The following is a 12779-nucleotide window of genomic DNA, read 5'->3' as shown; positions in this document are numbered from 1 at the left end:
CCTCCCCTCCACTGGTTCCTGTCTGACGTCACTCGGATGCACGGCACAACGGCAGGCACGCGAACACAAAATCTGTTGATTTAAACTACACAAAATGAGTATTTTAATAAACAGTCACAGCCAGGTTATAGAATAACAATGTTGAGTGGTTGCTATATTATCGCAATGCTTATTTGACGTATGGCTATGGAAAGATTAAATATCAATTTAAGTCAGGGCTGGACTGGGACAAAAAAATCGGCTAGAGACCGGCCCACCAGGTATTATAGGAAAAGCCATAAAGCCTTTGAATGAAACAAAAGCTGTCGTGACAGTGATGTACACTGTCTTGTGTATGTAGAGGTGGCCCCATGATCGGAAGGTCGGGGGTTCGATTCCCCTGAACAGCTACCCTGAGGTACCCCTGAGCAAGGTACCATCCCTACACACTGCTCCCTGGGCGCCCAATGGCTGCCCACTGCTTCACTGAATGGGTTAAATGCAGAGAGGAATTTCTCCACAGGGATCAATAAAGTACATTTTCTTTCTATTAAAAGCTAGACATTTTAAATGAGAATAAGAAAGAAAAGTATTTCTTTGTGCCCCCTTTCCCTGTTACTGCCCTACCTGGCCCCCTGGCAAAACTTTGCTAGACCCGCTCCTGCACAGTTACCAGCTGTGAGCTATGTAGAAAAGGATCCTGGTGTTATTTGTCTCTCAGAAACAGTTCATAACTTCCCTTCAACTCATTCATGTCACCTAAAAGGTAAACCTGTTTCTCCATCACCTGTTCAGCAATGAAGATTCAGTAAGGACATCTCCTGGTTTCATCTTCATGTTTCCCTCTCACCACATATCCAAACCAATATCAGGACCAGCAGCTTTACAGCTGTGGCACCACCAAGCATCAGCTGACACTAGAAATTAATATTAAATAAATTCTAACAACAGCTGATCAAGCTTAAACGTGCTGCTGTTGTTTAGCGCGACATCCGCTGGTTTCTTCTTATTGGCACAAAGTGGGAGATAAACAAACAAGAGAGACGGGACTTGTGACAGAAAAGCCGATCAGCTGATCATTGATCAGTTTCATGATTGAAGTAGCAACAGGAGAGGGAGGGGAGAGAATGAGCGAAGAAGAGGCAGCTGTGCAGCGTAATGACAGAATAACTCCAGCTTTGTGTCTTTTTCCATTCTAGCTGAAGTACAGGACAAACTGCGTTCCTTTTCAGCTCAATAAGAAACACCTAATATTTTCTCTCAATATGGGACATTCTGTTTATTACAGGACGGTTGGTAACTCTACTAACTAACCTTATGAATAAAATAAAGTTCACTATCAGTAACATCATAGCACCCACCCAGCGTTTTATTATTTTTCCTACCGATGAAGACCTCCACCATGGTCATTCCTACTATGCCAATGAAAATCAAGTAATAGATAAGCTTTTAAAAGATATTAGATGTTTTTTCCAATATCATCTAATATAGAAATATCCTTTTTTTTTAAATAATATAATTTTACTTTTGTTATTATTATTATTATTATTATTATTATTAGTAGTAGTAGTAGTAGTAGTATTTGCAGTGGGTCCATGATAAAAAAGAAAAAAGAATTAAAACACAGTCTGAACAATGAGCTACCAGAACTTATTCTGTAATTTTACACATTTATGTCTTACAATTTAATTTCAGTGTCGTGCTGACTGGTTTTGTTTGCTACAGCAGCACTATTTTTTATCATGTACAAAATTGAGATATACTGTTCAAACTGCACTTCTTTTCTTATATTGATATATTCCAGATATTAAATGTACAATTAAACCTGTTTGCACTGATTGAAAGGGGGATTTCACTGCTCCTTCTCACTTGAGATCAAAGTAAGAGTCATATGGCCCACAATGTACAGTAAGTGACATCTGTGTTGTAGATGCTCTGAGAATTGCCAGTGAAGGAAATTGATTGAAAAAAAAAAACACTAATTGTGATCTCGTCAATATATACACCCCAACTAACCAAATACTTTATATGACATTCTTATAAGTAATAATATATGGGGATATAGTTAAGGACAGGAAGTAGACGTAGGTTTAATGAAAATTACAATAATGTCAATAATGTCTGAGATCTAATATTAATGCCCGTATGTATGTATGTGTGAGGACTTCACGCTGCAGATATTTAGTATTAAGAAAGAGAGCGAGGGAGCTTAGACAAATAATGTAACCAACTTACATAAAAAATAATAACATATTATTAAAATATGTTTTACAAATATGTATTTTTGGAATCTAAAACATAAAAATGTCACGCGAACGAACATGTAAAATAACATCGAGTGCGCGCACGTCACGTTCAGATACGCGCTTTACGTTCTGCAGACACGCGCAATGATAGCCGGAAGCATAGATGGGAGGAAAATAAAAATCGATTAAATCCACTGTAATTCGCGAGTATAAACCTCTCACTTACTGTCCTTTTAGCGACCGCGGGCTCGAAATTTTCAGTCTTTTACACTGTAACTGTGCCGGAGAGACGACAAAGAGCAGAAAATCTGCTCTATTTGAACGAAGTTGCTCGGTAGGGGTTTAGCTGACGTGTGGAGAAGTTGAGACTGCCAGTGAGCAGATAAACAAACATAAACAAGCAGAGATCAGCTGGGCGCCTGTCCGAACCGAACCAGCAGCACGGAGAGATGGCAGGGAGAGCCAGAGTCCTGTTTTAAAGCCAAGAATGATCCGCAGGAGACCGTGACTTACACTGATATTTGCTCCATGTCAACTGTCAACACTGGCACACAAAGAATTTCGGAAACACAACACGAGGAGCAGCCATAGGCTTTAGCAGGGGAAAAAAGCCACTGCTATTGTCACTGTCTCTTTGTCAAGGCACAGCCAGGTTAGCATGGACAGCCAATGAGTTTATCCTGCAGGGCTCAGCTATAAGGAAGCGAACACAGTGCAAGGAGACAGAGGTAAACACTTTCTGTTAACTTTGCTTTTTTCCCCCACTATAATGGGCCTGCGAGCCAAACCACTGACATAATCAGGCTTTGCAGGCCACAAATCCTGAATGTTTATGAGCTGTTTTTGTGTGTGCCTGGTTTTTTTGTTGTTGTTTTTTTACATGTAGGGTTTAATTTCACAGCGTTTTGCTTTTCCTATCGTTTTTGTTAGAAAGACTCCTGTTAATGAAAGCAAAGCTAAGACACTGCAGCTGTTTTCTGAGTCAAACTGGTCATGATATTAAAAATGCATGAAAAGTGAGTAGAGTCCTGACAGTGTCATTAAACTCGTAATACTTCTGTCCACTCCACAATTCCTGCTTCCTCTCACTGATCTGTGCGGCTAACTGTTGTCAAGAAGTGTGGAAAAGAACATGGCCCACCAGTCAACCCCTAGTTCCCAGAAGGCCCTCATGATGGAGCTGAAGTCTCTGCAGGAGCAGCCAGTGGAAGGCTTCCGCATCACTCTGGTGGAGGAGTCTGACCTCTACAACTGGGAAGTGGCCATCTTTGGTCCCCCGAATACCCTGTATGAGGGAGGCTACTTCAAGGTGGGACAATCACTTCCAGTACACATATTATGTGAAGTCATGCTTACTTAAAGAGTTCATATGAAGCTATTCATTAGCGAACAAACACATACAATAAATATGTTTAGGGACCAAATATATTATCGGCTAGAATTTCTTTGTAATATAATATATGTCAGGGCATGCTACAATTCTTAACACAGCTTTGTAGTTTAGCCTCCTACTAAAATCTGTACAAACTCAAACTTTCAAACTAGATCTTTTTCACTTCTTGAAGCTGTAATTGAAACGTGGTTTGCCTCTAATGGGCGAGGAATTTTTAGGCTTTATATTATATTTTATTCATTTTCAGTCGTTCTGTCCTGTCCTTCTCCTCGGCCAGCCCTCACCCAGCCCTCACCCACCTCACTGTAAGATGGTTGTGCTTGCTATTTTTAGCTACGAGACTGATATAAATGGCACCTGAGTACAGAGAGAGAAGGGACATGATTAGATTCATTATATTTTTTTCTTTGAATATGTTGCATATTCGGTGAAACATTTAGAAAATGTAGCATAAAGAGCACCTGCTTTCAGCTTGGTGCTACGCAGATGATGCTGTAGCCTAGTGGGAATGGAAGGATAAGACAGAGCAGGTATTGCTGTAGTATACTCTTTTAACTGGCATGTCTTTAGCCACAAAAATTTGAGGAACATCAGCACTAACAAATGTCAGGATTAGATGCCACAAGTAAGAGTGAACTCTGGGCTGGTTTTCCAGTCTATGTGATAGCTAGCAAACAGGAAATGTGGACTTCCCTTTTTTTTTTAAGGGACATGTATACTACTCGTTTGTTGAATACTTTGGCAGCCAGTGCCTAATGACATTAATAAATTACTTGTTTAGTCTTGTAAATGCCCGACTGGTGGGTGGTGCAGCTGACCTTCATTTAATGAAAAACTGGTGAAAGTGAATTGTAGTACAATTCAGGTGTTTCAGTGTAACTTTGTTTTTACTGCCTGGTTCCTGCAGCCTACACCATACACAATCATGCTTTTGTACAGGGATGAGATATTTTGGGATATCTTCAGTGTCCCCTGTAATTATACTGAGAGTAAAGTGAAAGGTGTTTGGATTTAAAGTCAAGCAACAGCTTTCAATCATTCCCCAGAATTCTCTGTGTTGTGTTGATTGCCCTCACTTTAAGGTATACAAAAGTAATTTTAGGATAGACTATGTGATGCAGACAGAAAAATAAATAAAACCCAGAAATCCAGACGAGCTCAAAGTGATAAAAAGAGAAAGATGCCCATGAAGGCAACTACATGTTAGACTTTACTGTTACTTTGACACCAATCTGTTAACTTGTGTTTGCACATTTAAAAAGAAATGTTGCTTCAGCGACTGATACTAAGCAGTGGAACTCATGCCAGTGTGTCATGACGTCTACGTGTTTAATGTCACACAGTTGCAGTAATTTAGTAATTAGCTGTGGAGTAATGATAGTCCTATCAGACGGGCAAGCAGTTCAGTGAGAGTTAGGGCGGAGCTACACACACCCAAGCCTGCCATCCTTTTTCTCTGATAATACTTTGGAAAGAAAGAGCCAGAAGCACCTGATGTTGTGTCACAGTGAAATTAATTAGGAACCGATGACAATATAGGGTGATTCACAGTCTAATTGTTGGTACGGCTGGATGTGTAACTATTTCTCTGATGTGATGTGGTTTAAAATATGACGGTAAAGGAAGCAACTTTGTGGCTGACTGAAACCCCGTGTCCAAAAAGAAGTTAGGATGCTCTTTAAAATGTAAATAAAAACAGGAACTTAAAGGGTTTCAGCTGCTAAACTTTGTATATTTTTTTCATAATGCCCCAAATGCCAGTTTAACACCCTTCTAAAAGTTAGGCTGTGGCGTTACAACAACATAACTTTGGCGTTTGACCTGCTTAAATAAGCAAGACCTTTCATATGTATTGCTCCATAGAATATCAATATTTTACATGTTTTCACAAGAGTCCGGTAGCACCTGAGTACAATAGTACTGCTTTCATAGGAATTAATAGCAGTCAGGTGCTACTGATGAAATGCTTTTTATTAACTGATCATCGGAAAGTGTGGCCATCTCTATAAAAGCAAGATTTCTTTGCAGTTTGCAGATCAGCCCAGCAAATTCACCCCAGGTCAGACTGTGTAATGCTCAAACATGAAACCCAAGAACTACATCTCAGATTCTACAGACTTCGGTTAACATGTTAAATGTTAATGTTCATGACAGCACAATTAGAATAATACTGAACAAGTATGTCTTTTTTTGGAAGGGTCGTCAGGCGAAAGCCTCTTCTTTCTAAAAAGAAATTGGAAGTTTGGAAAGCTGCATCATAGGTCAATGTCCTCTGAATATTTTATTTATTAACCTTTATTTAACCAGGAAGATCCCATTGAGATTAAAAAGCTCTTTTTCAAGGGAGACCTGGCCAAGATAGGCAGCAGCAGATGTCTCACAGTTACAGAAATTACTCAAACACAGGCAGTAACAACACACATGCAACAATAAGTGAAAGAATACAAATAAAATAAAAAATAAAATTCAAATAAAAATAAAAAAGTCAGTTAATAGATGAGACCAAGTTGACACGTGTGGCCATAATGAACAGCACCATGTCTGCAGAAAGGCAGACATGTGATACCAACTATAAAGAACGGTGGTGGAGTAGTGGTGATTTGAGCTGGCTTTACAGCCACAGAACCTGAGCAGCTGGGCACCTTGCAGACATGGAGTTGGCTGTGAGCTTCTCTGTATACAAACATGTTCTAGAGTTAAATGTGAGGCCTTCTGCCTGACAATGGGACAGTGATCCCAAGCACAGCAACAAATCTGTACCACAATGGATGAAAAAGAAAAGGATCGAGGTGTTGCAATGCCGTCGCAAATGAACTTAGGCAACGATGCAAAGAGTGGGCCATAATTTTTTAAATATATTTTTTTATTTACTTTATATGTGTGTATGAATTGTCCCCATAGCAACTTAAATCTACTGTCAACATCTACTTAATGTAGCTTTTTGATTCCTTTGTCCTACTTTTTGGTGAACATTGATAATTATAATTTATTATTGCACAAATAAAAATACACACATGTGCAGTTTAATTGGATAGTGGGGGTTTTTCACATTCCAGATGCTTTCTCCTTGAAGTTAAGACCCCAGTAATCTTAAATGGCTGAAGCTTAGTTACAAGTAACTGAAGTCAGACTTCTGTTTGTTCTTTCAGGCTCACATCAAGTTCCCAGTTGACTACCCATACTCCCCACCAACCTTTCGCTTCCTCACCAAGATGTGGCACCCCAACATCTATGAGGTTTGTCCTGAAGGATCTTAATGCTTTCGTGTTTGCAGTTTGGCATTTATTTCCTTTTTAAAATGGATTTGTTTAAAGACGCTGCCGCGTTTGTGTTTTCCTGACAAATGTTCCTTTATGTCTTTTGGTCTTCAGAATGGAGATGTGTGCATCTCGATCTTACACCCCCCTGTTGACGATCCTCAGAGTGGGGAGCTGCCCTCTGAAAGGTGGAACCCCACCCAGAATGTCAGGTAATTTCTCAGCAAACCTTCTGGTCCAAGTTCACCTTCACTAATTTTACACCTTTAGGCCTGTTGATAAGTCTTGGGGGTGTCTTGCATGTACAAGCATGAAAAGAATTGTTTAGAGCATACTGTAACACCGGTGGGAGCTGTGTGAAGCCTGACATACTACCTCAAGTGATGTCAGTTTACAGTTGTTTTAATACTGCATGTTTGAACATGAAGAATTCAGCGGCGGGGACGAGTTAGACAGGCATGAACCCACTAGACCCCTCAGTTTCTGATTTCTGCCAAAAACTAGCAGATCGAGTCTAAAAATGCTGCTGCTAGGAACAGCTAGCTGTGGTTCAGTTTCCTTTTGGCTAAATTAGACATTTTTTGTGGCACAAAAATTGGATCTAGGTCTTATTTAATTTTCATAAATGAAATTAAGAATTGGATATAATTATCTTCTACCATTTCTTTGTTCTGTATTCTATCTGTAGCGGTAGACACCACTGTAGGGTAGGTTTCTGAATTTCTTCTAAATTTAGCATATCAGCAAGAAACACAGAGTTGCATTAAAGTGCCGAGTCTGTGTTTGAAAACTTGAGCAGATTGGGTGTAGAATGTAATTGAGCCACGAGGGGAAAGAGGTGAGGTAACACCTCTCTCCGAGCTGGGATACAGCTTCTGAGGTTTCAAAAAGCTCGTGTAGAGGTTTTCTTTCATATGACGACGACATCTGATATTACAGTGTCCTCATTTCGACTCTCTGTGTGTGTGTGTGTGGCATGTGTGCGTACGTGCTGATAATCAGGACCATCCTGCTTAGTGTGATCTCTCTGCTCAACGAGCCAAACACCTTCTCCCCAGCCAATGTGGATGCCTCAGTTATGTTTCGCAAATGGAGGGACAGCAAAGGCAAGGACAAGGAGTATGCAGAGATTATCAGGTACAAATGAACACACTCTTACCAGTGTGTGTAGTTACTTTGAAGAAATGTATTTTATGCAACATGGAGAAAAAAAATAATAATACACCTCCTCCACGTTTGCTCACAGGAAGCAAGTGATGTCAACAGCAGCAGAGGCGGAGCGCGACGGCGTCAAAGTGCCCACCACGCTGGCCGAGTACTGCATCCAAACCCGGGTTCCTTCTCAGGACCGCAGTTCAGACCTTCTCTATGACGACCTCTACGACGACGACATGGAAGAGGAGGACGACGAGGAGGACGAGAGCGAGATGGAGTCTGTAGGTGAAGCCGGGGGAATCGGCGCCGTGGAGGACTGCGGGACGTCCACCAGATGTTACGACAACCAGGACGACTCTGGCAACGAAGACTCGTGATGATCTGGATGATAACTTCTTCCTGCCAACTCCACCACCCTTCTTCTTTTTTCTGTGTGTGTATGTGTGTGTATGTGTGCACATGTATATTTGCACATACAATGGGGTCAAAAGTCTACTGCCAAAAAAAAAAAAAATCTTTCATCATTTATTAAACTAATACAAGCGTTGGGTCAAATGCAATTCCTTTGATGCTGTTACGTAACTTTTCAGCAAAACGTTGTAGGTAGTGTTCTCGCTGAAAGCAGAATTTGACGTTTCCACCGTTTGCCTTAATTACAGCTCGCACTCTGTGTGGCAACGAACGTTTTATTACTCCAGCACTGTTTGAGAGTGTCCTGAAGGTGTTTCACATTTTTAAAATGTGCCATGGAAGAGTTTGAGGGTCTGGCCTTTTCCTCATTACCATAAACCACAAAGATGGCGTGCTTCTGCAGACTTGAACATTAGAGTGTTTCTTTATTGTTAGCATGTGTTCAATCGCATCCAAGTCACAAAGTAGATTATGCCTCGCTGTATTACAATCTCATTTAGACAGTTGCTCATATTACCTTACTTTAAGTTATTTGGTTGTGGTTAAGTTTAGCCTTCAGCCATTAAATTTCAGTGTTGTCTTGCTAAACCAGTCATTTTGTTTTAGAAAGAGTAGGTTGTTGAAGTCACACCTTGGTTTTAGGAAAATCAGTTTAGCCAACAGCAGCAATGACATAATAAATATTACGGTGTAGTAGGTGTACACATATATTTGAATCCTACTAGATACACGGTAAAACAAAATCTTCCAGTATATCAATATTTCCTGCTGCACATCTCCTAAAGCTAAAAGAACTCTTTGATTTTGAATAAGTAAGTAAGCAAATTGTCTTAGCTTTGATAAATGATGAAAACAAATAGTCCTTGTGGTGGTCTCTTGAACTCCGCTGTCACTGGCCAGCCCCATGACGGATTGTTTGGTTTTGGGTTGGAAGAAAAGTTGGATCTATCCACTGTGTCTGTCCTTGTTGCTGTTTTTATGTGTTTATTTGACCGACACATTCTTCACTTGTATTTTTTCAGAAGGCTCACACAGGCTGGTTAATGGACACTTACCCCTTTGGCTCATTAACCAGTCGATGAGTTGGCCGGCTCGTCACGTCACAGTCGTTCATTCTGCCCCCCCCCCCAGCAGAATATCTCTGTCCCAAACGCTAGCCTGTTCGACTTTGATGCAATCAACCTGAACGTGCAAACGCAGGCTCTGGCGTTCCACCTTCTTGGATACACCTTCAGTAGTACCCTCATTTTCCGGCAAAGCAGCGTTATTTCATTAAGGGTGTGGGGGGGGAGTGTTCTCGTATCGCCTCCCGCACCTCTCTCTGCCTCGTAAACCTCAGGGCCTCAGACTTTCACTGAGAGAGAAAAAGCAAAGAGAATCTTAAGACACACCTGCTCCTCACCTCCGCCTCCTTTTCTTTATATCTCACTTGGTCTCATTAGAGGGCTAAGATTGCTCTGAAAGTTTCCGATCCCTCTTCAAGCATTTACACATCACTGAATGTTACTGTTAGTGCAGACTGGCGTCCGTTAAGTCATTCTGTTTTCGGTAGGGTAAAGAAAATCAAAATGCATCTCTTTCTCCCCAATGCAATGCTCGCATTACGTTGCGATAGATGTGAAAATCTTCTCTTTTTTTGTGCCCTGTGACTCCCAATTGATGCTTCAATGCAACTTAGTGAAAACTGGATGTTGTTACTGTGCTACACCACATCCAGAGTCTTGTTTATCGACAGGGACAAAGATCAACATGCAGCTTAGATACACATTTGCATTTGAATGAATACGACACTGATTGCCTGTTATCCCCGTGTGTGTATATTTACATTTACTATTCATATTGACTATGATGTCAGGGTTTTCCTTTGTTTCAGTAGTCCAGTTGATGAACCATTCAGTTTGTAGGCACTTTGTTCAAGTGCTGTTTCTGGAGGCGTGAATCATCTGAGGATTTGACTGATTTAAGAAAAAAGAAAAAAAAACACACACATTTTGAGTATTAAGCTTTTGAACACACTGAACAGCATCATTGTGCCGCATCGAGTAAACCATGCATTTTGAGCTATGTTTTAAGAACCTGTTGCTCATTGAACACAGTGGAGCACTGGGGTTGTGACTCCAATGGATGGATTTTATGCCAAGGAAAACAAGTCCAGCCCCACATTCATTCATTTTAAAGACTATGGACGAATGGATGCATGTAATGGATTTAATGCAGAGTGAGTAGACTCTTAGAGACATACCTTTTTGGATTTTAATGTGAAGCCAAAGGAGTGAAGTATTGTCTCCTGGCCTTGTGCTTTGGAGGTTTGCAAAGACTGGATTCTGTTGAGAACGGCGACAAACAAAATTCACTCCTAAAAGACTGAATGGATTTGATACCAAGCCACGAGAGGAGGTGGAAATATGATTGAGATTCTGGACTTCTTCTTGTTGTGATCACCATTTTTGCCCATCACCACGTAGAAAGAAGTAAGCTCAGTAGTAAACAATGGAAAGTACAAATCTCACGTGTGTCTGCTAAAGAGAGAGCTGAACATTTTGGGAAATGCATGCTTTCTGATGCTGAAGATTGATATGAGAACGTCTAAATTTTGGATTGTAATCAAAGGTTATTAATTATTACTTTTGTTTATTTAACAAAACGTCTTTAAGAAATGTAAAAATGAACTGTTATATCAATCTTCTAGTCTCAGTCTCAGCACAAAAAACAAATAATTGCATTTCCTAAAATGTCACGAATGCTTTAAAGCCAGGTTTTTGCCTTTCACCCAAAATTTAGAAATCTGAATTCACATTAGAGAAATAAATAGATCTAGTGTAGCCCTTTTGGTAGCAATTTGATGATGAATTTAATCAGCTTCAGTATTAGAACTCTCCACTTCTTAAATAAAACATATGCCTTCTTTTTATCCTGAGGGGAGGTGGAGAAATGCTAAGAAGGCCGCGGACTATTAATGCTAAAGATGAAGAAACAAAAAAAAAGAGAAAAGATTAAATAAAATGAGTCGCAATCCATAATTTTAACATGTTATTCCACACACAGTTGCATAGAAAACTGAATGAAATCATTTACTTTGTTTATTCTCTGTGTGTGAGTGTGAATCACAAGCGTGTATTTTCTAAAGTGTGGGTGGACACAGTGAGGTCATCCTGAGACATTCGCATGGTCCCACACTCTGCTGATTGAGCTGTCCACAATGGTACCACAGTCTGTCCACACCTAATGATGTTTATGCTGTCCTTGTCGGTTTCATCTTATTTCATTTTTTCCCATCATTTTGTTTGTGAGGATGCAAATGTCACTCAGTTTATATTGTTAAAAAAAAGAAAGAAAAGAACATGACGTTGTTGGGTTGTTTGCAATATGGCTCAGATATCTGTTGCTGCTAAGCCCACATGTCATGAAAAATGGACAACACAGCAAGTTTGATTTTTGACTAAAATTAGGAGTGATATGCAAATGGATAGTAATGGTGGTTCAGTTTGAAAATCATAAGAAATAAAACAGTATGTCATCAAAGCCTATTGAAAGGATTTTCACCTTATTTGAGCCACTGACCCTTGATTACTCTCAAACTAAGTAAATGATACTAGTCAATTTTTGAGTGTTGAGCTCTACAGGATTTTTGCCTTTGTGCTTGACATCAATGTATAATAATCAGATTGGTAAAAATGGATTTCATTCTCATTAGTTACATGTAGTTCCAACATACATTTACAATAAGGTTTGTGGTGTACCCACAGTCACAAGGGTATAGTTTTTAGCAAGATGTGTTACTGTAGGATTTCTCTTTCCCTTCTTCGTTTACAATAATAGATATCTCAAGGGATTTTCATAGTAACGTAAAGATCCTCCACTTTTAGAGAGAGAAAACCCAAACACAATTCTCTATGAGCAGCACTTGGCAAAAGTGGGGAAGAAAAACTCCCCTTTCACAGGATGAGATCTCCAGCAGAACCAGGCGCAGTGAGGGGCAGACATCTGCTTTGACTGTTTGTGTATGAGGTGAAATGGGGGGGGGGGGGGGAATAGTGAGAGACCAAAGTCAAAAACAAGGACTAAACAAACTGAGAAAGTGGATAAAAGTTAACTAAAAAGAGGGAGTAGGGGAGAGGTCCCCTTCTCATGATGAGAACTCTCCCATTAGTCTGAGGCTAAAGCAGCATTACTAAGGGATAGTTCGGATCATTTGACCCAGTCCTCTACAAACGTTATTGAAAAGGGAAGTTTTAAGCCTCATCTTAAAAGTACAGAGGGTGTCTCTACTCTGTGTCTCCTGAATCCAAACTGGGAGCTGGTTCCACAGGAGAGGAGCCTGAGAGTTGAAGACTTGGC

At 40.2% G+C, this 12779-nt stretch overlaps 1 protein-coding gene across 2 annotated transcripts; it reads left to right on the top strand.

The window, feature by feature from the left end:
- The first annotated feature begins 2361 nt into the window (after positions 1-2361).
- On the top strand, positions 2362-11959 carry ube2r2 (ubiquitin-conjugating enzyme E2R 2). Of its 2 annotated transcripts, none has more exons than XM_085353115.1 (6): positions 2362-2953; positions 3345-3534; positions 6768-6854; positions 6990-7087; positions 7878-8012; positions 8122-11959. In XM_085353115.1, exons 2-6 carry the CDS (start codon positions 3358-3360, stop codon positions 8405-8407), a joined length of 783 nt encoding a protein of 260 aa, XP_085209241.1. In that variant the 5' UTR covers positions 2362-2953; positions 3345-3357; the 3' UTR covers positions 8408-11959. The 2 variants fall into 2 exon arrangements, with proteins under 2 accessions (XP_085209241.1, XP_085209240.1); XM_085353114.1 differs by having other exon boundaries at positions 3342-3534.
- The last annotated feature ends 820 nt before the right edge of the window (positions 11960-12779 follow it).

Source organism: Diplotaxodon limnothrissa, linkage group LG5 (assembly GCF_057381915.1).
Source record: "Diplotaxodon limnothrissa isolate DT_005_m linkage group LG5, D_limnothrissa_male_GT1.1, whole genome shotgun sequence".
In the NCBI taxonomy this organism is placed as follows: Eukaryota; Metazoa; Chordata; class Actinopteri; order Cichliformes; family Cichlidae; genus Diplotaxodon; species Diplotaxodon limnothrissa.
This window is presented reverse-complemented; position numbering and strand designations above follow the sequence as displayed.

Coding starts and splice junctions, on each gene's coding strand:
- ube2r2 (XM_085353115.1), top strand. CDS start 3,358: ATGGCCCACCAGTCAACCCCTAGTTCCCAGAAGGCCCTCATGATGGAG. Junction 3,535..6,767: donor ATGAGGGAGGCTACTTCAAG/GTGGGACAATCA, acceptor TTGTTCTTTCAG/GCTCACATCAAGTTCCCAGT. Junction 8,013..8,121: donor GAGTATGCAGAGATTATCAG/GTACAAATGAAC, acceptor GTTTGCTCACAG/GAAGCAAGTGATGTCAACAG.